Source organism: Symphalangus syndactylus, chromosome 8 (assembly GCF_028878055.3).
Source record: "Symphalangus syndactylus isolate Jambi chromosome 8, NHGRI_mSymSyn1-v2.1_pri, whole genome shotgun sequence".
In the NCBI taxonomy this organism is placed as follows: Eukaryota; Metazoa; Chordata; class Mammalia; order Primates; family Hylobatidae; genus Symphalangus; species Symphalangus syndactylus.
Window position 1 is genome coordinate 16,578,997 of NC_072430.2, and position 25,358 is coordinate 16,604,354.

General features: G+C 47.5%; 1 protein-coding gene and 1 pseudogene across 7 annotated transcripts in view; both read right to left on the reverse strand.

Moving 5' to 3' along the window:
• WDR25 (WD repeat domain 25) overlaps nt 1–25,358 on the reverse strand; it is a 156,529-nt gene that overhangs the window by 44,896 nt on the left and 86,275 nt on the right. For all 7 annotated transcript variants that reach the window (XM_063643912.1, XM_055288178.2, XM_055288179.2 and 4 more), the window contains 2 exons: nt 17,316–17,463; nt 1,361–1,491 (listed from right to left, as the gene is read on the reverse strand). In XM_063643912.1, the coding sequence (XP_063499982.1) occupies nt 1,361–1,491; nt 17,316–17,463 (279 nt within the window). The remainder of the gene's footprint in view (nt 1–1,360; nt 1,492–17,315; nt 17,464–25,358) is intronic.
• LOC129487303 (non-histone chromosomal protein HMG-14-like) lies at nt 1,580–4,570 on the reverse strand (annotated as a pseudogene).

The window sequence follows — 25,358 nt, forward strand, 5'->3', positions numbered from 1 at the left end:
GCCGTCCTCCGTCATTTACTCATTCAATCAATCATGATTCACACAGTGCCAACTATGTGCCAGGCCCTGTTTTAGAAGCTAGATGTCAGCAGCAAACAAAACTCTCTGCCTTCAAAGAGCTTACATTCTAGAGGAGGGAAACAGGCAAATGAATGAAGACATAAAATCCATAATATGTCAGGTGATGGTAAATGCTATGGAGAGAAATGAGATAGCAGAGGGGACTAGCGGATGCTAGTAGGTTTTGGGCAGGGGGCACCTCACAGAGAGGTAATATGTGAGCAGAGCCCCATGAGAGGGGGCAACAAGCTTCCACTTAGGAAACAGGCAGAAGAGCCTTCCAGGCAGAGGGAGCAGCAAGTGCAAAGGCCCTGAGGCAGGAATGTGCTGGTATGTTCAGGAAAGGCAAGGAGCCTAGTGGGGCTGGCACTGATGAGAAATGCTGACCTACCCCCAGGCCAAGGAGGATCATTTAGGCCTTGTGGATCATCAGAGACATTGGCTTTTATTGTAAGATCAGAGCCTGGAGGATTCTGATGAGAGGAGTGACATGTCTGAGTCACACTGTAACAGACCAGTCTAGCGGCTGTGTTGAGAACAGCCTGCAAGGAGCAAGGCAGAAAGTGAGAGATCAGATGGGAAACTCCTGCAACCATCCCAGTGACAGACAATAGCAGAGCTACAACAGCTGATGTGGGGAAAAGTGTCCAAGTTTTGGAGAATTTGCTAATGGTTTGGGTATGGGGATATGACGCAAAGAGCAGAGACAGGGCTAATTCTGATGTTTTTGGCCTGAACAACTAGGGTGGAGCTGCCATCTAGTAAGTGGTGACGGTAAAAGGCACAGCAGGTTGTAATAAAGGATGAGGATGGAAATCACAACCAGCCTTTAAGACCCAGGAACAGTGACTTCTCTAAGAAGCCATCCCACAGCAAGCTAAAAGCACTTACCCCCTCCCTTCCTCTCTCTCGCAAGCATGCAAACAAGTGCACACACACATGCACACACACACACACACACCAATTCTCTGTACCAAAGTTATCTGTACCCACACATGATTCCCTTGAGTAACCCAGCAGATTCATTTTATATCATCTGGAAGCATTTGTGCACAGTAGGTGTTCAACAAATATTTTTAGTAATATGCTGCATAAAACTGCACTTTTGATATTTTAAGTCTGACAACTCAAGAAGGTTCTTTCAAAACATCTAAAAATTATGCTTAGCACTGATTAAATATTAAGTGGTAATTATTCCACCTCAAGGGTCCTATATATAGATGCTGACCTGCCCCCAATTATTCAAATTGTCGAAGCAAGCTCTCCTGTGGAAAGGCCAAGTTAGGAAGATGGCTATTACCTTGCCAGTCCTTATATCCCAAGCTTTCATTTCAGAGCTGAAGCCTCCGCATAAAAAGATGTTGTGGTCTTTTGGATGGAATTTCAAGGTAGTGATTCTAAAGTCACTTCGACCACTAAATAGCTGGGTTCCTACAATACAAAAAGAGAAGACAGGGTTAGAAAGTACTTAGGTCACAAAACAAATATCTTAAAACTAAGATGCCATCTGGTATGGGGCTCATAGCAAACGCAGCTCCCCTGGGCCCGATGTAGCCCAACGGAGACTTTTTGGAAATATGACAGCGGCAGCAGCAAGATTTGCCCTTATTCTCTGATTCTCTGGCCAGCCCACCCTTGACTAGCTGAACATCCCCTCCCCCTGGGCTGAGCTTAGATGGGTGGATCGATGAGTGCACCTTTCACATTTGCTGTAAGCACGACATGCATTAGCTCATATAAACCATGCAACGACCCTATGCCCACCTCACAGCCAAAAACCAAGCCCAGGGAGGTCATGGAATATTTCCAAGGCTCTACAGTTAATACAGTAGATTATTTATCTGGGAGTCTAAAAACCAAAAACAGGATTGTTCTAAGGTGATACTTTTCAGGATCAGCCACCTTATAATAATGGATGAATGGTTTGCTATGGAGCATGGCAGGTGGGGTGGCCTTAGATGCTGGGCGATAAATGAGAGTGGCCATCATGGTGGCCCAAGCACAGATTGGACAGAGTGGTGTGGGCCACTGGGGGTCTCACTGGCTCTACAGAACACGAGGCAGTCCTTGTCCTTTATAAATACATCATAAACTGTTGTCAAGCATTTATGTGCATTAGGTAAGTGTCTGTGTGTGTATATATATATACATATGGTGTGGAAAATGTCTTTTTTATCACTATGATCTTTTAGAGGTAAGCTACATAAACTTCAAAAACATCAATCATTTGGAGCAGGTCAAAGCTGGTCCTCCTTCCACCACCCAGTGCAGCCCCCATGTCCCAGAGCACGGGCTGTCATTCTTGCCTGTCCACACCTCATCCATCTGAAACTGCATCAAGAAGGCAGACTGGCCTTGGGGAGGTGTTCTCACCGTGGGAGTCTCTGAGTGCCACCCCCGTATATGTCCCCCACAGGCAGGGCTCACACACCAGGCACAGCACCTGCCGCACGCCACCCAGCCAGAAACGTGGAGGAAGCTTCCCTCGGAGGTGCCACAAGGGCTCCCACAGCGCAGGAGGAAGAACCTTGACTGCCTTGTACCCGTAGAAACTCCCCCATGGGACTGAGCAGTGGGCTACTTAGGGACATGGGAAGCTGGTGGCGAAAAAGACCATGAAGACACCAAGGTCTCAAGCATCATTTCCACTCACAGGAACCCGGGAAGCAGCACTTGCTCATTCAATTCAGAAAGCACAAAAGGTTGCCCTGCTTTGTGTTCTGTGACCCCCATACATTAGTGAAGGGCCCTACCAGTTCACCAGGTGTGGAAATGAAAGTCATCAATCAGTACTCATGACAGTCACAGCAGGAGGCTTTCACAGACCCAATCTGCCCAGATCCATGGTCTCCAAGCTATTATAGTTTGACAGTACACCCCATCCATGAAAAACCTAAGGCACATACCACCAATATATAGATATTTGTTTTAAGTTGAATAATGTGCTTCTGTACCAAGATATTATAAACATTTTTAAAATACCAAAAATAGAACACTTTAAAGGATGATACGAGGATAAAATAGTCAATATTTTAAAATATATTTTAATATACCCTTATTAAGAGAATCAATGAACCTCTCTGAAATCATCTGAGTTATGTAATACTATTTTTAGTGAGAGCAACAGAATTGAATATGCTTCCATTTTTCTTAATGTAGGGAACTTTCTGTGATTCAGTTATTTGAATGTAGTCTGGTTGCAGGTAGGTTCAGTTCATCCACTGAACTCTATCAAAGCCGACAAAGTTTCTTGCACGCAGAGATGCATGGACCCAGATGGAAGATATTCACCACTGGCCACATGGGAGACATTTTCCACTTCTTTTTTTTTTTTCTTTCATAATTGAGATTTTATTGGTTGCGGATCAGTGCTGACATTTCAATTTGTACACAATTCTTAACACATGTAACGAAAATCTAAAAAGCCATGTATTGTAATTCTTTTTGAAAGTTATTCCAGTGACTTTCCAGCTTAAAATTTGGAAGCAAATTGTCCTTAAGAGGCTATTAAGTACCAGTATCTTCACATGCTGATCAGCTGTTACAGACGTCCCACCAGTTCACAACTGAAGAGCACCTACACTACATATTCCAATCTATAATCTTTAACAGCACAGTAACAAAGTTATTAGGAAAACAGGACTACCACAACCAAAGATGTTACAGAGTCCACACAATTCTGACAGGGAGAGCCATGATCAAGGAGCGGTTTTCTTTAGGAAACAATTCTACTAAAAAACAACAAAGGAGTAGAAGTAATTTAAAACGTTCAAGACATTAAATGCAGGATTGACTTGATATTGCCATTTAATATGCTTTGTATTATAGGATATAAAAACTAACCCCCCATCTATGGAATGTTAAGCTGACACCCGAGACAGTCAAAGCCTCCCATAATTCAATATCCCACACTATTTTCTGGTTGTACCAAAAAATAAACAACCAGCAAATGATTTCACCTCTTAAAAAAAAAAAAAAAAAGCATTTACACTTAAAAAATGGGATGAGGTGGGATTCCCTCCTTCTTAAAAATGTTTCTAGAGCTACTAAAAAACTTGCATTTACAAAATAGTTGATAAAAATATTCCTCTGGATTGTACAAGAAGGGAGACAGGGACCACTGATAAGACATGGTATATGGTATTCTATCAGACTTGGTTTCTTTCTCTCCTGCTTCATCAGAGGCTGGACTCTCCTCAGTTTTCGTTTCCCCGTTTTCTGCAGGTAACTCTTCTTTAGTTTCTTGGTTAACCACTTCGGCCTGTTTTCCCTTTGCTCCCCTTTTCCCTTTTTTTTTTTTTTGCACTTTTTTGTCTGAAGATTTATCCTTCGCTGCTGCCTTTTTCGGCTTCACTTACACTTTTGCAGGAGCAGGTTTAGCTGACAACTGCACCAGTCTCCTCTTGGGCTCTTCCTTGGTGGCCCCTTCAGCAGAGCTGACCTTCCTCTTGGGCATCCTGGCGACGGGGAGGGCACATGCCAGGTGCCTGCGGGCCAAGAGGCACCGAGAGCCTTTGCAAAGCTGGGCTGCCTGGACATTTTCCACTTCTATCCACCATTGATGCAAAGGATTTTGTGAACATTTTGCTAGTAAAGCCCAATCTCCCTAATGTCAAATAATGGCTCCTGCAACTAATCAGAAGGTTAATAATTGCATTATCATATTTGTAACAACCCTGCTCAAAATCCACTGAAATTTTCATTTAAAGGATTTTAAAACAGATTAGAAAAACACTGTTCCCAGGTTAAGGGTGAAGATATTCAAGATTTTAATAGGTGACACATCATTTTTGGCAACAAAAATCACATAACAATAGAAACAATTAAAAACATCTGTTTTCAAAATGTTCTCTCCATAGTAGAAATTTTTTAGAAAGTGGTTACTCTTTCATCCTTTGTTCAAGCATCACGTTTGCCATGATGGATAATAAAGTGTGTTGACCTTTTTTTTCTAGTATCTTCTAGGGGCCTAAAACTGGTAGTCACTTATCAACAGAGAAAATTTTAGAAATACTTGACTTTTTGTAAATGAAGAATCTATACCTCTTTGAGCTCCACAAGCCCCTTGACTATTTTGCCACAAGATGCAGTGCAGATAGCACAAGAGATTTTCATGGTCACTCTGTATCATCACAATGTTGCCAAGAGCTGGCTGCTTTAGGCCATCTGACCCGTATGGAGAAGGGACTGTAAACAACACCCTAACTGTCCAGCCTGAGGGGAGCAGTGAAGACAAATGTGGTTTTCTGCCTGATGGGATGCTGAAAAGCCACTGAAAACTGGAATCACAAACAGCGGTCTGTGGCAAGATGGACAATGCTTGATTCCTGTTCTTTAACTACAAGAGTATTAAATGGGAATTGATACACAGCAGTCCCCGACCTTTTTGGCACCAGGGACAGGTTTTGTGGAAGACAATTCTTCCACGAACCAGGGGTTGGAATGGGGGTGCTTTCGGGATGAAACCGTCCCACCTCAGATCACCAGGCATTAGTTAGATTCTCATAAGAAGAGCACAACCTAGATCTTTCGTATGCACAGTTCACAATAGGGCTCCACTCCTATGAGAATCTGACGCTGCCGCTGATATGACAGGAGATGGAGCTCAGGCAGGAATGTTCATTCACTCACCACTCACCTCCTGCTGTGTGGTCCGGTTCCTAACAGGCTATGGACAGGTACCAGTCTGTGGCCCAGGGGTTGGGGACCCCTGTTGATATGGACAAAGACTGGGAAGAGATTCACTGAAATGAAATGAATTGTTCTAGGGGTAGTAAGATAACTTTTTAAATTATACTAACAGATTTGCTGTAATACTGTTTTTCTAATAAATAAAGATTTTTTAAGTCATCAAGGAGATGAGCAGACTTGTGAGATGATGGTCTTTGTGCCATGTCCCTCTCATTAGATCAGCAGACAAACAACACTCTCAAGTAAACCAAAAAACTGCTTCTTGATGAATTGATCTAATTGGAAATCTGGTATTCCTAAAAAAAAATGTACTCTTCTTTTCCTTTCCTGGAACTCAAGGTGGTACATAAAGCCTTCTACAGAGCATGGCAAACCCCACCTTTTAAGCTACAATTGGTGATCAGAAACGAACCATGACGTGCCCAATTAGCAAGTCCCCCTGCTCAGGGAGCACAGGCAGATGGCTACCCCCTTGGTCCCCATGTGCCTATGCCAGGGACTCAGAGCAGCAATGTGGCAGCACAGAGGCCCCAGGACACTCGCTTCAGCCGAGTGGCTGGGGGTCATCTGGAGACTGCAGGCAGGGACCACCATCACATCCCCTAGACAGAAAAGGAGGACACGGATACCACTGCAGTCCCCACACCACCGAGAAGGCCCAGGACTGCCAAACTCTTTTTCCCCACAGGGACAACAGCGCTTATTGCTAAGAACATTCAGTGGCTGGCTTCTTGCTCACTTGGAATTCATTGCCAATCCTTAAATCCAAAAGGAAACACAAACTCTCTCTGGCTGGAGAAAAAATGTTCCTTGTTTTTTGGACCATAGCATATAACCATATGCTTAATTTCAGAAATGGCAGTGAATTATCCATATGTTTTTTTCAAAAGTGCAGTGATACAGTCTTGCCAACAATGGGGAAGAAAGATGAGAGAAAACGTCAAAGCTGAATTGCTAAAAGACGATGATCAAACTTTTTCTGCTAAAACAAACAAAAAATCTGAATGTTATTTTTCCTCAACCCCCTAAAGAGATTGAAAATCTGTCTTTTAAGTATTTCCATTTAGAAGATAAGCTGTAGTTTATATATTTTTCCTATTTGTACTTATAATAACTAGGCCCTTACTGCTTTTCTTTGTTAAAAGGGTTCAAAACTACAAGATTTTTAAATTTTTTATAAAGTTTCTGGATACCTAGTGAAAAGACTAAGGTAGAAATCTTACTAAGAAGTCCTCAAATAAGACTTTGTTTCAGAAATTAGGACCATAGCCATCATTATCTGGCACAATGTTGGAAGCAGGAGATGGTACAGCTGAGGAGTTCAGAGCCACGCAGACCCAGATCCCATCCCAGCTCTGTCACTTCCAGTGGAGGGGCCTTGGGCAGGACCTTGCACTGCTCTGTCTCACACTCTTACAAATGTAAGACCGTCATGAGAGCTGAATGTAACACAGTGCATGAAGCCTTCCACAGAGCATGGCAAACAGCAATCAACAAAAGGGAGCTATTATAGTTTACAAAATTAAACCCCAAATTATTGAATTCATCATTGGGTCAATTACAAACTAAAACCAAGGGATACAGGTTTGTTTTTTGCTTGTTTTTATTTTGTTTTGTTTTGTTTTTTTGAGACAGAGTCTCACTCTGTCACCCAGGCTGGAGTGCAGTGGCGTGATCACAGTTCACTGCAAGCTCCGCCTCCCAGGTTCACACCATTCCCCTGCCTCAGCCTCCCGAGTAGCTAGGGCTACAGGTGCCCGCTACCACACCCAGCTAATTTTTTTGTATTTTTAGTAGAGATGGGGTTTCACCATGTTAGCCAGGATGGTCTCGATCTCCTGACCTCGTGATCCGCCCACCTCGGCTTCCCAAAGTGCTGGGATTTCAGGCGTGAGCCACCGCGCCCAGCTGGGATACAGGTTTTTAAATAGCAACAACCTCCACAGATTAATGCTTTTTCAGCTTTTCTAATGAGGCTTTGAAAATACAATGCCCTGGGCTGCCCTTTACATTTGTTAAACAGATATGGGTAAAGTCTGGAAAATACTCATCAGAGAAATATCTTGAACATGAACACTGGCCATGCTGGAGGAGAAGGTCTTAACTTGTCAGACAGGCTCTTCCTCTCTACATTTTCATAAATCAAGGAGCTTGTTTATCATATCCTCTCCTGGGCAATGTTACTTTCAGCGCAATGGTTAGCTGTTATATAACCTTTAACCTTGAGACCATCTTGCTTGTTTACCTGTTTGTTATAGAAAATTCTGTTTATTCACTGTATGCTTATTATAGGAATCTGAGTTTTAAAATATTTAATCCACTAGCACTGACTTTATTGATCTCACTATAATGAGCTCAACCAGTATAAAAACTGTTTGGATCTTCTTGGAGCTAGGAAAAATCGCTTATTTTCTCCTTGAATCAATAATGATACAAATTAAAAAATCATTAAAGCAAAAACATGTTTAAAACACAATGCAGAAATTCCATTTGTTCTACTGACTCTATGACCAGCGCTTCCACCCCTGTATGACTGTGATAAGGCACCTGGGAACTCTGGAACAGTGTCTCCTCCAAGCTGCCCCTCTTCCTTTCTCAGGTGGAGACATCAAGCTCCCCAAGGTGACTACCCATGTGGCCGGGGCAGCACCACCTGTCCACCCTAACATCTATGCTAGGAATCCTATCATCATGCAGGGCTCCAGGCCCATGAGGGCCCTCCTCTTCCATTCAGCATGACTGACTCACAGCCTAGTTCCTGGCACATAATAGGTATTTGGTCCAGATTCCATGAAACCCAAGTATGGGTCTCCAGGAGAGAAAAGAGAAGCTCATGCCCCCCTCTCCAGGGAGCTCAGAGGCAGCCCTGGCAAAGCAGTTCACAGTCAAGGAAGGGGAACGACATTTATCAGGAGCCTGTTACCTCCAGGCCTGTCTGGAGCTTGCATGCATCACACGGCACCCTGGGTGCTAGGTGTAATTAACCATCTCTCACAGCCAGAGAAATGGAAGCTCAGCGAGGTGAGAGACTCGCTCAGAGCCACATGAGTCAGCCACACTGAGACGGAGACTGGCCCCGTCTAATCTCAAGGCCAGCTCTCGGCACCCTACCTTGCATCCCCACCAGTTATTCGTGACCTTTCCTTCTCCTAGTGCTTTGTTCACATCCACAGACTCATGAACATGTAGGAAAAATGTTGACAAGGGAAAGCTTATGCTGTTGGCTTGTGGTAATTGAGCTTGTGTTCCCAGGCAGTAGGCATATGACTCACTTCGCTAAAATCAATATCGTTTCACTCATCCTCTGGGAAGTATTCAGCCAGCTATAAATTTAGCCATCCTGACTCAAAGTTAACGAGAAAAGAAACTTACTAACTTTCAAATCAAACTCTATGCATCAGAAACAGGGGCCATCTTGGCAATCCGGGCAAAGGCCTGGGAAGGGTCTGGCCTGAGAGCCAGCTGGGCCTGCATCTGAACATTCCCCATCAGCTGTGGCCCTGCATCAGCCAGCAATCCTCTCCAGCCCTGGTATCCTCATCTGTAGACTCAGGACCACAAAAGGTGGTTGTGAGAATTAGAAATAATGTATGTAGGAGAGCTAAGCCCCAGACAACTGATAGGGCCCAATAAACAGTAGCTGTAGTATTGTAATAGTAGTAGTAACAGAAGAAATAGTAGTAGTTGCAGTCATTTTTTAAAATTTGTCTTCTGATAACATACATACACCTGCTCTTTCCTTCCCATTCTTTTTTGCTTCATTTTAAATTAATTGTAATTGATAAATTATATATATATATATATTTGGGGGTACAATGTGATGTTCTGATCTGTATATACATTGTAGAAAGATTTAATCAAGATAATTAACATATCTATCACCTCACTAATTTCTTTTTTGTGGAGAGGATGTTAAAAGTCTATTCTTTTAGCAGTTATGAAATACACATTATTAACTGTGGTCATCATGCAGTGCAATAGATCACTAAAACTTATTCCTTCATTCTAACTGAAACTTTATACCCTTTCATCAACATCTCCACTTTCCCTATCCACCCCTACCCCCAAGCCCCTGGTAACACCTTTCTACTCAACGCTTCTACGAGATCAACTCTTTTAGATTCCACATGTAAGTGAGATCATGCAGTATTTGTCTTTCTGTGCCTTCACTTATCCCACTTATTGTAATGTCCTCCAGGTTCACCCATGTTGTCAAAAATGACAGAATACTCTTCTTTTTTGAGGCTGTAGAGTATTCCATTGTGAATATTCACCGCATTTTCTTTATCCACTCATCCACTGATGGACACCGAGGTGGCTTCCATATCTTGGCTACTGTGAACAGTGCTGCAATGAATACGGGGGTGCAGAGATCCCTTCCACACACCGATTTCAATTCCTTTGGAGATACACCCAGAAGTGGGATTGCAGGATCATACGGTAATTCTATTTTTAGTCTTTTGCAGAACCTCCACGCTATTTTCCAAAATAGTTGTACTCATTTACATTGTACAAGGATTCCCTTTTCTCCACATCCTCACCAACACTTGCTATCATTTGTGTTTTTGAAAATACGCATTCCAACAGGTTTGAGGTGATATCTCATTGTGGTTTTAATTTGCATTTCCCTGATGATTACAGATGTTGAGCATTTTTTCTAATATCTGTTGGCCATTCATATCTCTTCTTTTGAGAAAAGTCTGTTCAGATCCTTTGCTCATTTTAAAAATCAGGTTATTTGGCTTCTTGCTGTTGAGTTGTTTAAGTTCCTCATGCATTTTCCATATTAGCCCCTCATCAGATGTATGATTTGCAAACTTTCTCTTCCAATCCACAGGCTGTCTCTTCACTCTGTTAACTGTTTCCTTTGCTGTGCAGAAGCTTTTTAGTTTGACGCAATTCTTTTGCCTATATTTGCTTTTGCTGCCTGTGCTTTAAGTTCTATCCAAAAAATCATTGCCCAGACCAATGTCAGCCACTGCTTTTAATTCTCAAGACTGAATGTTCCAAAATTTAAAAAATAATAATAAGAGTTCTCAACTTTCAAACAAGGTGTATCCCAGTGCTTTACTAGTAAGTTGGTTTTCTGAAACTCAGAAGTCGCCATTCCAATAGCAAACATGCCATAATCACGTTTGGGCTCCAGAGTCAGTCAATAATGGCAGCCTTACCTAACAAGGGCACCAAACTGTGATGCAGCTGCAACCAAACACACACACGCCAGATATTACCACTGTGCAGTCACGGTCATGAACAAAACAAGAATTTGAATTAGAAACCATCTTTTCTTTGCCTAGAGGGCTGGCGTGAGCTGTGTTTGTGGAGATGTGAAGGATCTCTAGGCACTTTTCCAAGTGGAAGTTAAGGGCTGGCATGGTGTTGTAATGAAGTTTAATAACATTTGATTTAATATCCGTAACTAGGGTCAGTTTCTCACTCCAAAGAAGGAAAGAGAAAGAGAAAACAAGATTGAGACAGAGGAGAAGCACTTTCAGAGTGAGAAAGGAAGGATATTTGTGGGAACAGAGACTGGCCTTGGAAAATAGATCCACTCACAAGTGAGCAAGAAAGTAGGCTGCTGCTCACTGGACAAGGAGGCACTTAAAGGGTGGCAGCCAGGGAACCCTCATCAGCTCAGACCTCGCTAGGCTGTGGAGCCCCTCTGAGCCTTCACTTCTAGATCAGTGGCAACAGTCCCTAGGACTCAAGGAGCATGTACATATAAGTATCAGATGCTTTGTAAATGTGCCCACAAGCTTCCTTCTACATCCTTTGGGTCTGTGGGCACCTGAGGGATACCTAATCAAGTCCTCCTGAGCTACACTAGGGAAACTCCAGTCACAGTGCCAGAAAGCCAAAGAACGGAGAAGCCCAGGCCCCTCGACAGCACTTCTTCCAAGGACTGGCAGGAGCCAGCACTACCTCAAAGGCTTAGCACAACAAGAAGCCTCCTTCTGTGGCCCCTTCTCCAAAGCCCAGGAGCTCTTGGGGCTCTTTGCCATGGTTTTCATTTGGACACTTCTCACCCTTCCCATGCCAAGTGGTCTGAAGTCGTCACTGGAGCGTGGCCATCCATCACTGGAGAGGCATCTTTCCCTCAGTGGGCCACTTAATCAGAGGGATCAGTCCCCATGAGTCTGAAGCACTCCTTCTTCCCAGAGGCCTAATGTTATCCTCTGCAGGTGGCCAGCTGCTGCCCAGCGGGCTCCCCAGGAGTCAGGTTAAGTTGAGTTCCCCGTTGTTTCCCTGTTTGTTCACAGCAGGGAAACAGACATGGGGAAGGCATGCCACACCATGCCTCAACAGCAGGAGCTCTACTAGTCACAGGCCAGCACTGGATCCCAGCTCTGTCACCTCTGGCTGGGCGGCCTCAAGAAAGTCACTGACCACTCTAAGCCTCAGTTTCTGGGTCCATGAAATGGGGATTAAAAACACTCCTCTCACAGGCTAGTGGGGAGACTAAACATGTCACATAAACAAAGTCTACCATCCACTCACTCATTTCACCTCCACACAGGCTAGGCAGCGTGCTGCAACCCAGGGCACACAGCCCAGGGCCCAGCCCACAGCAAGGGCTCGATAACCTGTCATTCTCTTTTTCCTTGTAGCATTTCTGTGATGGAAGCCCCGGTCATAGATTGAAAACGAGGGAGAGACAAGAAGACACCTCTTGGAAAGCAAGGAGAAATGGTCATTTATGAGCCCAGTCCCAGTTGGCTGCTCACTTCCACACACCATGACTCCCACCAAAAGACACTGGAACACCCAGGGCAGGAGGAGCCAGCCAGAAGCTGAGGACAGCAGAGCTGTAGTCAGTGGGCATCTGAAGGAGGAGGGCCATAGGCCTCCTGCAGCCATGAGTGCCTGGGGGTCTGGAGAGGGTCAGGCCAGGCAGGCTGGGGGTCTGTATACCCACTCGAGAGCCCTAATAAAGAGCGCATGTTGTCCCATCACCAGGAGGAAGGGAAATGTGGAGGAGATGCTGGGAGAACCCATGATGGCCCAAGGCCTCCTCCCAGTCTGCCCCCAAGACCCAGGCATGGGACCAACAGCACATCTGTAAGCTCACTGAGGGGACCAGCAGGGGCTTCTGGATGATGATCAAAAAGTGGCCCCATGTGGGGAAATGGCCCACCAACAAGGGCCATCTGGACAACTTAGCAGGAACAAGGCCTCATGGGACATGACAGAGGAGGAGAGGAGCTCCTTGCTGAGGCCCTACCACGCGCCAGGCATTCTGCAAAGCGCCCTGTATGTGTTATCACAGCTGCTCCCTTCAGCAGCCCCAGCACCAGGTGGTATGGCAGAAACAGGCGAAGAGGCCTGGTTCGGGGAGGCAGAAGAGCCAATACCTGTACCCTGTCTATGTGCCCTCTCGCACGCGCTGCCTCCAGGATCTGGGAGGTAGAACCAGGTGGCACTGCAGAGATGGCTCAGATGAGCCAGAGCACATCAGGAGAGCTGGCCCATGCACAGGAAGGAGGACAGGGTTCCCTGCCCAGCCAGGGCCCCAGGTCTCCGGGAAGAGGAATCTCCTTTGCAGCCAACAAAGGTAAAGGACAGAGGCCCTGCACGCCTCTACAGCTGCAGCCTCAAGGGTCAGGCTGGGACACCTGCCTCAGGGTCTGGAGTCTGCAAGAAACATGACAGGACCACTTAGAACTGAGCAAGCTCTCCGGGGGATTCTGAGGAGACTGGCTGAGCTGGCGTGTGGCACAGCTGACTCATAAGACAGGCGACACTCAGGGCCCTGGTGGAGTCGGCCAGCGTTCCCTGAGGCCACCTCAGCCTAACGTGCCACAGACGTTTTGTTAGGAAGATTACAGACTGAAACAAGAGCACCAAAAATAATTGTGAGCAAGTTTTATTTAAGTGTTGATTCATGGTTGTTCTATAAGCCAACAGCCTGTCAGAACTATAAATTAATGAGATAAAATGTTGCTGGCCCTCCGTATTTCAGGCCAGGTATTGACATTTCAGAATCCACAGATTTTTAACTGTATCGATTGAGGACACCAGGATAAATGGCCTTGGCGCCAAATTCCCATTAACGACAACAGGCACCGAGTGACTAATTCCCAACGCGCTGCAGTGAGAACGCCCCGCACTGCCTTCTCCTGGCAGGGAGCTCTAATTAGATTGAAATGAAAAAGCTAAGGGCAGAAAAAGGCAGATCCAGTAGAAAGGGAGATCAGACTCAGTGAAGAGAAAGGACAAGATAAGTCAAAGTGGGACAAAAGCCACAGGGGCTGCAGAGCCCACCCCAATGGCTAAAGAGAGCACTTACCAAAACCCGGGCTGGAGGTGAGATGTGCAGAGACGAGGTAGGAGACATAGGGGGAGACATAGGTGGAGGCCCCCCGACCAGCCTTGGCAGTCCCTGATGGGCTTCACTGCCCAGATAGGAGGACCTGGCAAGGACAAACTCAGCGCATCTTACCCACACAGGTACTGAGCAGCTGCTCCAAGCCAGCCCTGGCCAGAGGATAGAGACACAAAGACCACCGGGACAGGCTCCCATCCTCAAGGAGCTCCCATGCCAGCCAGGGAGAGGGACATGGAAACCAACCACCCTCAGCAGGAGAGGCCCTGAGTGTGCGGCACTTCCCCAAGGGTGAGGTCCAAACCCCCCTCAACCATTCTCTCCCAGGGGCCCACCAGTCTCCACTGTGGCCTCAGCACCAAGTCCTACACACAGTGGGTGCACAATAAGTAATTGCGGAGTGAATGAAACTGGGCCTTCAACAGTTGAATGAACGCACTGGTGAGCACCATTCCTAGCGGAGGGATGGAATGAAGAAGTCCTCAATCACCTCCCCCACTGGATGGTAATGCCCTGGGGGCAGGGCCATGTGTTTCTTTATGCACCCAACACAGCATAGCTAGAGGGGCACATTGGGCCCGGGGCCAGACAAGCTGTTCTCCAAACGCAGTCCTATCACCAACTGGGCAAGGCATTCTACCTCCCACTCCTCCAACTCTCCACCAGAGGCTGCAGGTCACACAGGACCAGCGGGAGCTACCAAGGAGGCCTACTCAAAGCAAGGACCAAGCCCTGACTCTTGCCTGCTTCAAACTCAGCAATGGCCTCCACCTGCCACCTGCTATGGCGGTCCCTGACTCATCAGGCAGGAGGACCCTCTTTAAATGTCTAAAAATTTCAGAACACCCTGTCAAGACACACCCACTCACACCCACCCACACACACAATTGCATGCATTTGTTTAACATCTGTTGATTGAGAGAATAATGCTTAAGGGCCACTATGGACCCATCAATGCCATCAAAGGAATTTGATTTGAGTAATCCAACGGTGTGAGTGAGCTCGCTTGTCACTCTGTGAGCAGTGTGCTACCCACATGTGCTCACCTGACCCACAGGCTGGGGTTTCCCCTCCTGCACTCCTCAGACTCATCTCCCCCAGCCCCTGCACCCCATATTACATCCTGCTTTGGTTTCCATGCATGCTACATGGAACTCTGTTCCTGTGACGACAATGTCCTTGTTCCATCTGCAAGAACCTACTTTCCTCCTCATCAGCCATACCTCCTCCATCCTAATTCTGTGTCCACCTAATCTGTGGCTCAGCTCAGGTTTCACTTCCTCCAGGAAGTCTTCCTTGATTTTCCAAGCTAGATGTTCTTGCAATTCCTGTGTCTTTCTCCATCACTGCAATTTGGGATTGACTCTGCACTTCTGTCTTCTCCAGCAGACAGGAGCTTCTCCAGAGCTTGTTCAGCTCTGTCTCCCCTATCAAGCATATCGTATGGGACATGCAGACAACAGAGTGTAACAGTCAGGCAGCAGGCTTTGGGGCCTGGCAGACCTGCGTGCATCCTGGCTCTGCCACTTGCTGGTTTGTGCCACTGGCCAGTGTGTGTACAGCTGATTCTGATGGCGCCTGTCTCAAAGGGTGAGTGGGGCCTAAATAAGATGCTGTATAGAGGCTGCAGAAGAATGCCCAGCACACAGTGGGTGCTCAGTAGTAAGTGCTGCCATCATCAGCCCAGTCATCACCATCATCAAGTGGCATCAAACTCCCTGAGTCTGGCCACTCTGCAAGGGATTAAGAGAATCAGTAAGACCAGGGAAGTGCTTTGTGAGAAGAAACTGCCACACACATGGCATGGTGGGAAAGGCACAGGATCTGCAGTTGCACAGACATGGCTTCAAATCCCTGCTGGCTATGCACCACTGGGAGGCACTGAGCAAGCTGCTTTGCCCCTCTGAGCCTCAGTTTCCTCTCCTTTAAAATGGAAATAATCACTGCCAGCAGCTGCAGTGAGGATTAGACATGCTGTGTGCAAAGCCTATAGCACCTGGCAGCGGCCCTGTGACCATCAGTATTGTCCCCTCCCCTACTGAGCATGGAGCTGCAAGGCCGCCCACACTCAAGGTGGAAACAAACCACCTTCTCCATTTTCCCTCTGCATCTTCTGGGGGCTGCTGGGCATGAGTGGCAGGGGTTGGACCAGCAAGTTATCATCTCCTTCTTGCCAGACCCTGGGAGAGGCAGGCCCCAGAGCCACCACCACCGCGGGGCCAGGCAGGCAAGATGCTGGCCTGAGGGTTCAAGGGGAGCCCCAGGGACTGGTGTGAAGTCTGGCCTCTCCCTGGGCTCCTGGCAGTGGAACCCAGCAGAAAAGGGACTGAGGAGGAGCTCTGGGGAGGAAGTAGTGTGGTGCTGAAAGAAGCTGGATCCTGCTCATGGAGGGGGATAAAAACATTCTTAAAAAGGAAAGGAAGAAAAGAAAGAAAGAGAGAAAGAGAACAGAGAGGGAAAGGAAAGGAAAGAAAAGGAGTGGGGAGGGGATGGGAGGGGAGGGGAGGGGAGGAGAGGGGAAAGGAGAAAGAGAGGAAGGAGCTTGGACTGGGAGGCAGATGGCAGAGGTGCGAATCCCAGCTCTGCCACTCCCTGGCTGTCCTCACTGTAAACCCCGGACAGAGCCCACCTGGGGGCCGTGGCTGCAGTGGGTGTTGACAGTGCCTGTTGCACAGGAGCGCTCGGTAAGGAAGGTTCCTTCCACTGACTTCTCTCTCCTTCTCGCCCTGCGTGTCAAGAGCCCCCTCAGGATTTACCCGGCACGAATCCATCTTACCCAAGTGCCTTTTCAGTGTGAGCATTAAAGCAGAACTCGTTTGAAGACTTTCCTTATGAGCTGGAATCATTTCTCACAGCCTTTCAACGATAATGAATTGACAGGAATTCTAACCTGATTCCAACCAAAGGACACAATGATAAAGTTAAATCTATTTCAGCACAAATTGCATGTCAGAAGTAGATTAAAAAGCCACCTCTTTATCCAGCCCCATGGCTTGGGGCTGAAACAACCTTGGGGCTCTGTCCTCTGTGTTGGCTGGCAGAGGCCCGCCCTCTGTGGGGAGTCGCAGTTCCAATGGGCAAGCAGTCTGGAAGCCCTCTCAGTGAGCACGAGCCCACCCCAAGGCCCCTCTCCCTCTGCCATGCAAGCGTATATACAGCTTGTGGCTGCGTGCCCACCAGAGAACCTTCCCCAGGGAGAGAGCTGCCAGCTCACCTCAGGGAAGTGATACAAGAAACGCACCTGTTTCAAGGTCTGTTAGGTGCAGGGCGAAGTCAAAGCCACCGCTGAGGATGCGCCGGCCACAGGGAGCCCACTGGGCGGCCCGCACTGCCTCTGTGTGCAGGGAGTAGGTCTGCAGGCAGTGCCCAGAGTCCACGGCGTTCCATACCTGCAGGCAAACACAGACAGCACCAGGCATCACGACAAGGGCCTGATCTCCAGGGCTCAGCTCGACCCCTCCGTAGAAAGAAAAAGGTCTCGGTGGAATTAGATTCTCATTATTTTACCATCAAATCTATATCTAGATGTTAAACTTTTCATTGCAGAAATGTAAAGGCTTGGGATTGGTAAGTTGGCAGGATCATTTCCCCAAATTTTTTCTGGGGTTAAGAAAACTGCATTCTGGATGGGTACGGCAGCTCACACCTGTAGTCCCAGCACTTTGGGAGGCCAAGGTGGGCAGACTGTTTGAGCTCAGGAGTTCAAGACCAGCCCAGGCAACATGGTGAAACCTTGTCTCTACAAAAAATTAGTTGGGCATAGTGACACATGCCTGTAGTCCCAACTACTCAGGAGGCTGAGGCAGGAGAATTGCTTGAGGCCAGGAGGCAGAGGTTGCAGTGAACCATGATTGCACCACTGCCCTCCAACCTGGGTGACACAGCAAGACTGTCTCAAAAGAAAAGAAAAAACAGCATTCCTGTGTCTGCCAGTCACCTACCCAGCCCTTCACACCTGCTTCGTCCCTGCAGCCAGGTGGGAGTCCTGCGCCCTCGGCATTCACAACCCTATCCCAGGCTCACCTGCATCCCTGGCATCTTATCCCAGGCTCACCTGCATCCCTGGCATCTTATCCCAGGCTCACCTGCATCCCTGGCATCTTATCCCAGGCTCACCTGCATCCCTGGCATCTTATCCCAGGCTCACCTGCATCCCTGGCATCTTATCCCAGGCTCACCTGCATCCCTGGCGTCTTATCCCAGGCTCGCCTGCATCCCTGGCGTCTTATCCCAGGCTCGCCTGCATCCCTGGCGTCTTATCCCAGGCTCGCCTGCATCCCTGGCGTCTTATCCCAGGCTCGCCTGCATCCCTGGCGTCTTATCCCAGGCTCGCCTGCATCCCTGGCGTCTTATCCCAGGCTCGCCTGCATCCCTGGCGTCTTATCCCAGGCTCGCCTGCATCCCTGGCATCTTATCCCAGGCTCACCTGCATCCCTGGCATCTGTCCTGCCATGGACACTGCCCAAGTCCAGGCTATTTTCATGGGTTCTGCTGTAAGACTGAGATCCAAAAAGGAACCTGCTACACTCGTATTTACAACCAGTCAAAGTACAAATATCTGCCATAGGGGCAGCTGTCCTTCTGTTGGGGGAGAGAAGGTGCTGTCCGTCTTTCCCACCCTGGCCTTTCATGAGGGTATGAGGCTCATGAGAGAAAACCCTGTTACACTCAATGACTTCTGAAGAATGATCTAAGATATCAAGTATAAAACTGCATGTTCCCAGAGCCAGGGCCACACCATGTGAGAGCCCCTGAGCTTAGCTTTCCACCAGCTCTCTCAGCAAATGCTGCCAAACACACCGTGCAGCCCAGGGGAACAGCCAGAGAGTCTGGAATATGTCAGGCCTGACACACAGAGGTATTCTGCAGTACTAGTCCCCTACCTTCTTGTCACTGCAGGATGAGGGCAGTGCTCTCACCTACCACCCAGGTAGCTCAAAGGCTGAACCCGAGAAGCAGAGGAGCACTTGCAGCCAGTGCGTGGGAGTCAGAACTAAGTGCCTCCCACCTGATACAGCTGCTAGCAGGCCTCGGGCCTTGGCTGAGTGGCTTTGCCTCTCTGGGCCTCAGTCCCCTCCTCCCTTAAGTGAGATAAGAAGAGCGTCACCCCAAGGGCAGTGGTGAAGGCTGAGGAGGTAATGGCTACACAGCACATGGCATAATGGCTGGCACACAGCTGGACGTGGATTCCAGATCTGTTCCATTAGGAAAACCAAGCTTCATTTTCTTTAATAAGAGAAAAACCCAAACAAAGTACACCCATGCACTTCTACAAACCCGATCCCAGGGATAACCTTCTCATTAAAGACGAGAAAATTCAACCTGCCAAGGCCAGAATGTTCTCAGAATGCAAAGGATCAGAGCTCTGAAACCTTGTTTCCTGGGATTATGTAAATGTCTACACTTAAGGAAACAAAAGGTCAAGAGTAGCCTTCAAAAAATGTGAAGAGAGCTCACTTCCCTTCTTCCTCACTAAGGGTCAATAGCTGGGGTCTCAAACTGAAAAAATCAAGGAACAGCAGTATTTACATTTAGAAACATGACACAGCCAGAAGACACAGCCAGAAGACTTCAAAGTGGAGTGAGAATTCATGGGAGGGAGATGGGGCACAGGGAACTGCTGCTTTCCAAAAATATGTATGAATATGAGTTTAATTTTATTTAAATAGTAAAATAAACTAGATCTACAGGGTTCACATGGTTAAACGGTAAAAAAGTTAATATTAAGTACATAAGTCGAGCTGCATATACACAGTACAATGCCATTTAAGTTTTTACATGAAACACTACCTTGTACTCATTAGGATGGCTGCTATCAAAAAACAGAAAATAACAAGCATTGACAAGGATGTGGAAAAATTGGAACTCTTGTCCACTGCTGGTGGGCATGTCAAATGGTGCAGCCACTGTGAAAAACAGCATGATGGTTCCTCAAAAAATTAAATGTAGAATTATGACATGATCCAGCCATTCCACTTCTGGGTAAATGCCCAAAAAGCTGAAACCAGGGTCTCAAAAAGATACTGTACATCCATGTTCATAGCAGCATTATTAATAATAGCCAAAAGAGGGGAGCAATCCAAGTGTCTATGGACGGATGAATGAATTGTTTCTATCCATACAGTGGAATAGTATTCAGCCTTAGAATGGAGAGAAATCTTGGCACTTGATACAACATGGATGAAACTTGAAGATATTATGCTAAGTAAAATAAGCCAGACACATAAGGACAAATACTATATAATTGCACTTATATGAGGTACCCAGAGTAGTCAAAATCATAGAGGTAGATAGAAAGTAGAATGGTGGTGGCCAGGGCTGGGGGAGGGGAAATGGGGAGTTGTTTAATGGGGATAGAGTTTCAGTTTTCCAAGATAAAGAGTTCTGCAGACAGATGGGGTGCAGGCTGCACAACACTGTGAATGTGCTTAATGCCACTGACCTGTATGCTTAATAACGGTGAAGATGGTCAATTTTATGCTGTGTATTATTCTGCCACAGTTTTTAAAAATACACACACACACACACACACACAAAAAATAGCTGATCTCATTTATTCGTGAATTTGTAGCCAGGCTATAAAAACATGCACGAGGAGGGCCATCACTCCTGGGAAGGGAGGGAAAGGGGCAGGGCTAGAGGAAAAAGCTATGAACACTAAGCAGCAGCTCTTCCAAAGAGAGGATGGAGCATGTAGGGGAGAGTAGATAAGGCAGGGGAGATGAGATGGGGTAGGGGAGAGGAGATGGAGTAGGGGATGTGAGATGGGGTAGAGGAGAGCAGATTGGGTAGAGGAGATGAAATGGGGTAAAGGAGATGAGATGGGGTAGGGGAGAGTAGATGGGGTAGGAAAGAGTAGATGAGATAGGGGAGAGCAGATGGGGTGAGATGAGATGAGATGAGATGAGATGAGATGAGATGGAGTAGGGGAGATGAGATGGGGTAGGGGAGGGTGAGATGGGGAGGGGAGATGAGGTAGGGGAGATGAGATGGAGTGGGGGGATGAAATGGGGAGGGGAGATGGGGTAGGGGGTAGGGGAGGTGAGACGGGGTAGGGGAGATGAGATGGGGTGAGGGGATGAGATGGGGAGGGGAGGGGAGATGGGGTAGGGGAGGTGAGATGGGGTAAGGGAGGTATGATGGGGTAGGGGAGATGAGATGGGGTAGGGGAGAGTAGATAGGGTAGGGGAGGTAAAATGGGGTAGGGGAAAGTAGGTGGGGTAGGGGAGATGAGACAGGGAGGGGAGGGGAAATGAGGTGGGGAGATGAGATAGGGAGGGGAGGTGAGATGGGGAGGGGAGATGAGATGGGGAGGGGAGGTGAGATGGGGAGGGGAGGTGAGATGGGGAGGGGAGGTGAGATGGGGAGGGAAGGGGAGATGGGGAGGGGAGAGGAGATGGGGAGGGGAGAGGAGATAGGGAGGGGAGAGGAGGAGATAGGGAGGGGAGAGGAGATAGGGAGGGGAGAGGAGATAGGGAGGGGAGAGGAGATAGGGAGGGGAGAGGAGATAGGGAGGGGAGAGGAGATGGGAGGGGAAATGAGATGGGGAGGAGAGGGGAGATGAGATGGGGTGAGGGAGATGAAATGCACTGGGGTGATGCGATGGGGTGTGGGAGATGAGGAGAGGGAGAGATGGAAAATGCTCTGAAGAAAACATGCCCAAATGTTTCCTCTGAAACTCATTCATTCATTCAACAAAGATTTCCTGAGGACCTGCTATTAGCCAGGCATTGTGCAACAGTAAACAAAAAAGACAAAAATCTCTGCCTTCAAAGAGTTTATATTCTAGTGAGGGAGACAGACACTAGATAAATAAAAATCCATAGTCCTTAAGGCAGTGGTGAAGACTGAAGTATTAAAAAGTAATCAGGAAAGGGCTCTATAAGGTCAAGGGAAGGGGCTGAAATGGTGGCCAGGGAGGACCTCTCTGAGGAGGTGACTTTGGAGGAAGTCCGAAGGGGTGAGAAAGCCAGCTATGCAGAAATTGAGGGAAGAAGCTTCCAGGCAGGAACAGGAGTATGCCTGGCACGGCCAAGCAACAGCAAGAAGGGCCACTGCAGCTAGAGAAGTGAACAAGGCTCGGGGTTGGCAGGGAGGTGGTAAGGAAGGGATGAAGTCGGAAAACCACAAGCCGTTGGGGCAGCCCAGGGTTCTGCAGGTGGAACGGAGGGGAATGTGGGCTGGTTCCACTCCAGTAGGACCACTCCAGCTGCCATGCAGGGAAGAGAATGAAGGGCAAGGGAGAGGAAGGAAGACAATCAGGAGGCTTCTGCAAGAATCCAGGGAGAGAGGAAATGGCTTGGACCAGTGGGAGGCAGTAAAGAAGTGGCCTGCCTTGGAGGGTAGAACCAACAGGATTTCCCTGGACTGGAGGTAGGATATGAGGGCAAGGGAAAAGCCCAGGACACATTCGCAGTTCCTGGCCCCAGCACTAAAAGGGGTGGAGTTGCAGGGATGGGTCAGCCTACAGAAGGGGTAAGTTTGAGGGAAGGAGGACCTGGAGCTCAGTTTCGAATGACAGAGAGCAGACAGTATAAAGACTCATTCCTGTACCAGTGTGATGTTCAAAAGAGAGGCCCAGGGCAGAGGCCGAGCTGTGGATGCCATTGTGGAAATGGTGCTGCAGCCTTGAGCTGGATGAGCTCTCCTAGGGAGCAAACACAGACAGGACAGAGAGGAGTCCCACATCTCAACCCCAGGCCTCCAAGGTTCACAGGCTGGGAGCCGGGGGAGGAGAAGGGGAAACGAGAAAGGAGTCTAAGAAGAGGCCAGTGAAGTGGGAGAAAAAAAAAAAAACAGAAGAGGAGAGTCCCAGAATCGTAGAGAAGAGAGTATTTTGACAAAGAGACTGGTCACCACGTCAAATGCTGATGGATGGGTCCGTTGAGAATAAGAACAGACACCTGGGGATTTGACAATCTCAGTGGCAGGTGTATGGGTATCTGTTACCTTCTATACTTTTGAGTATGTTTAAAACACTTCATATTTAAAATAAAAAGTTAAATTAACCAAGAGGGAGAGGAGGAGGAGAAGAAAAAAGGAAGGGAGAGAAGGAGTGATGGAGGAATTGGGGAGAGGAGAGAAAAAAGAAACAAAGGATGGGAAATCGAGAGGGAGGAGGAAAAGACAAGGGAAAAAGGAAGGAGCAGGGGGAGAGGAAGGGATGAGAGGGGAAGAGAAGGGAAAAAGGAAGAAGCAGGGGGAGATGAAGGGGGGAGAGGGGAAGAGAAGGGAAAAAGGAAGAAGCAGGGGGAGAGGAAGGGGGGGAGAGGGGAAGAGAAGGGAAAAAGGAAGGAGCATGGGGGAGAGGAAGGGGGGAGAGGGGAAGAGAAGGGAAAAAGGAAGAAGCATGCGGGAGAGGAAGGGGGGAGAGGGGAAGAGAAGGGGAGAAGGGAAAAAAGAAGGAGCAGGGGGAGAGGAAGGGGGGAGAGGGGAAGAGAAGGGAAAAAGGAAGGAGCATGGGGGAGAGGAAGAGGGGAGAGGGGAAGAGAAGGGAAAAAGGAAGAAGCATGGGGGAGAGGAAGAGGGGAGAGCAAAAGAGAAGGGGAGAAGGGAAAAAGGAAGAAGCAGGGGGAGAGGAAGGGGGGAGAGGGGAAGAGAAGGGAAAAAGGAAGGAGCATGGGGGAGAGGAAGAGGGGAGAGCAAAAGAGAAGGGGAAAAGGAAGAAGCATGGGGGAGAGGAAGAGGGGAGAGCAAAAGAGAAGGGGAGAAGGGAAAAAGGAAGGAACGGGGGAGAGGAAGGGGGAGAGGGGAAGAGAAGGGAAAAAGGAAGAAGCATGGGGGAGAGGAAGAGGGGAGAGCAAAAGAGAAGGGGAGAAGGGAAAAAGGAAGGAGCAGGGGGAGAGGAAGGGGGAGAGGGGAAGAGAAGGGAAAAAGGAAGGAGCAGTGGGGCAGAGAGGAAGGGGGGAGAGGAGAAGAGAAGGGATGGGAAGAGAGGATGGAGAGGAGGAGAGGAGGGAGTGGGGAGGAAGAACATGGTAGATGTGCAAGAAAGAAGAAATTAGAAAAAACTTGAACTCTATGAAGTCGAAGGCCAAAAGCAGCAAACCGGAATGTTTGAATTCTTGTCCAGGGGAACTCCCGAATCAGCCACGGAAACATGTAGGGAGATCCATCAATCTGTAAATCGTCTGACAAGTTCCCCCTGAAGTGAAAAATGCACACTTGGCTCTCCTAGTAGATGCACAGACAATGATAGCATCTGAATCAATGAAGACCAGTCAGCTACCTCTCAAAGCTACCCAGGGTGAAGGAGGGAAGAATCTTTGCCAATTGGTCTCCTTAATTGAATTTAATGTTCACTGTCAGGTTTTAAAGATTAATTCCCCAACATTGCAGCAGACTGAAGTGAGTGCTTTTTTCAATTAAGTAATTAGAGATCCCAAACTGCCTTCATAGAATTAAGGAGTTAATTCTTCTGTCAAATGTTCCAAGATGATTTCATGTATTAACTAGAGACATTCTTTGTGTCCGACAAAAGTAACAGATTTGAAAAGAACACGACAAGTAAAATATGGTGTAGTCACTTGTCGGTGCCATATTTACCACGGTTTCTGTGTCCTCATTACCAAGACATGGCCCCACCAGGAGTTCCTCACAGTCTCCAAAGATTGAACAAGTATTGATCTAGCCACAGGTCATGTTCTTCCTGCCTGCCTGCCTTTCGTTTTTGGTTACAAAAAATATAGTCTCCTTGTAAATTATTCAAACTATACAGAAGTGCAAAAACAAAATCCCAAAGGAAACAGCTACAGGATTGTTGTTTCTCTGATTTCATTGGAAATATGTGTGCTCTGCCCAAAAAAAAAAAAAACCAGAAAAATACAACGAAAATAAGAGTCATCCATAACCCCATCACCTGGCTGTCACACTTCCGGGCAAGCCTTTGCCTCCCACGTGGCCCTATCCTACTCACTCTTATCTCAGAGACCCTCCTAGTCAGGCCTGGCTCCTGGCCTCATCCCACCTCTTGACAGTCCCTGTTGCCCCAGAAAATAATTTTAGAGACCATTCTCAAACTCTCACAGCTCAGCACAAGCCTGTGCAACCAGTGCCTAACCCTTTACCAAGCGGATGGGATCAGCCCGTTTGCCAAATCTTTGAGAAGCCCTTCATGATGTTTGTGTTCTACAGCTGGAGTTGCACTGATTCTAAAATATTTGGGAAAACACCTTAATAAGATTGGGTCTCCCAATCCACGAACAGAGTATCTCTCTCCATTTATTTAGGTCTTCTTTAATTTCCCTGAGGCACAGTTTGTGGTTTTTTAGATGAAAAGATCTTG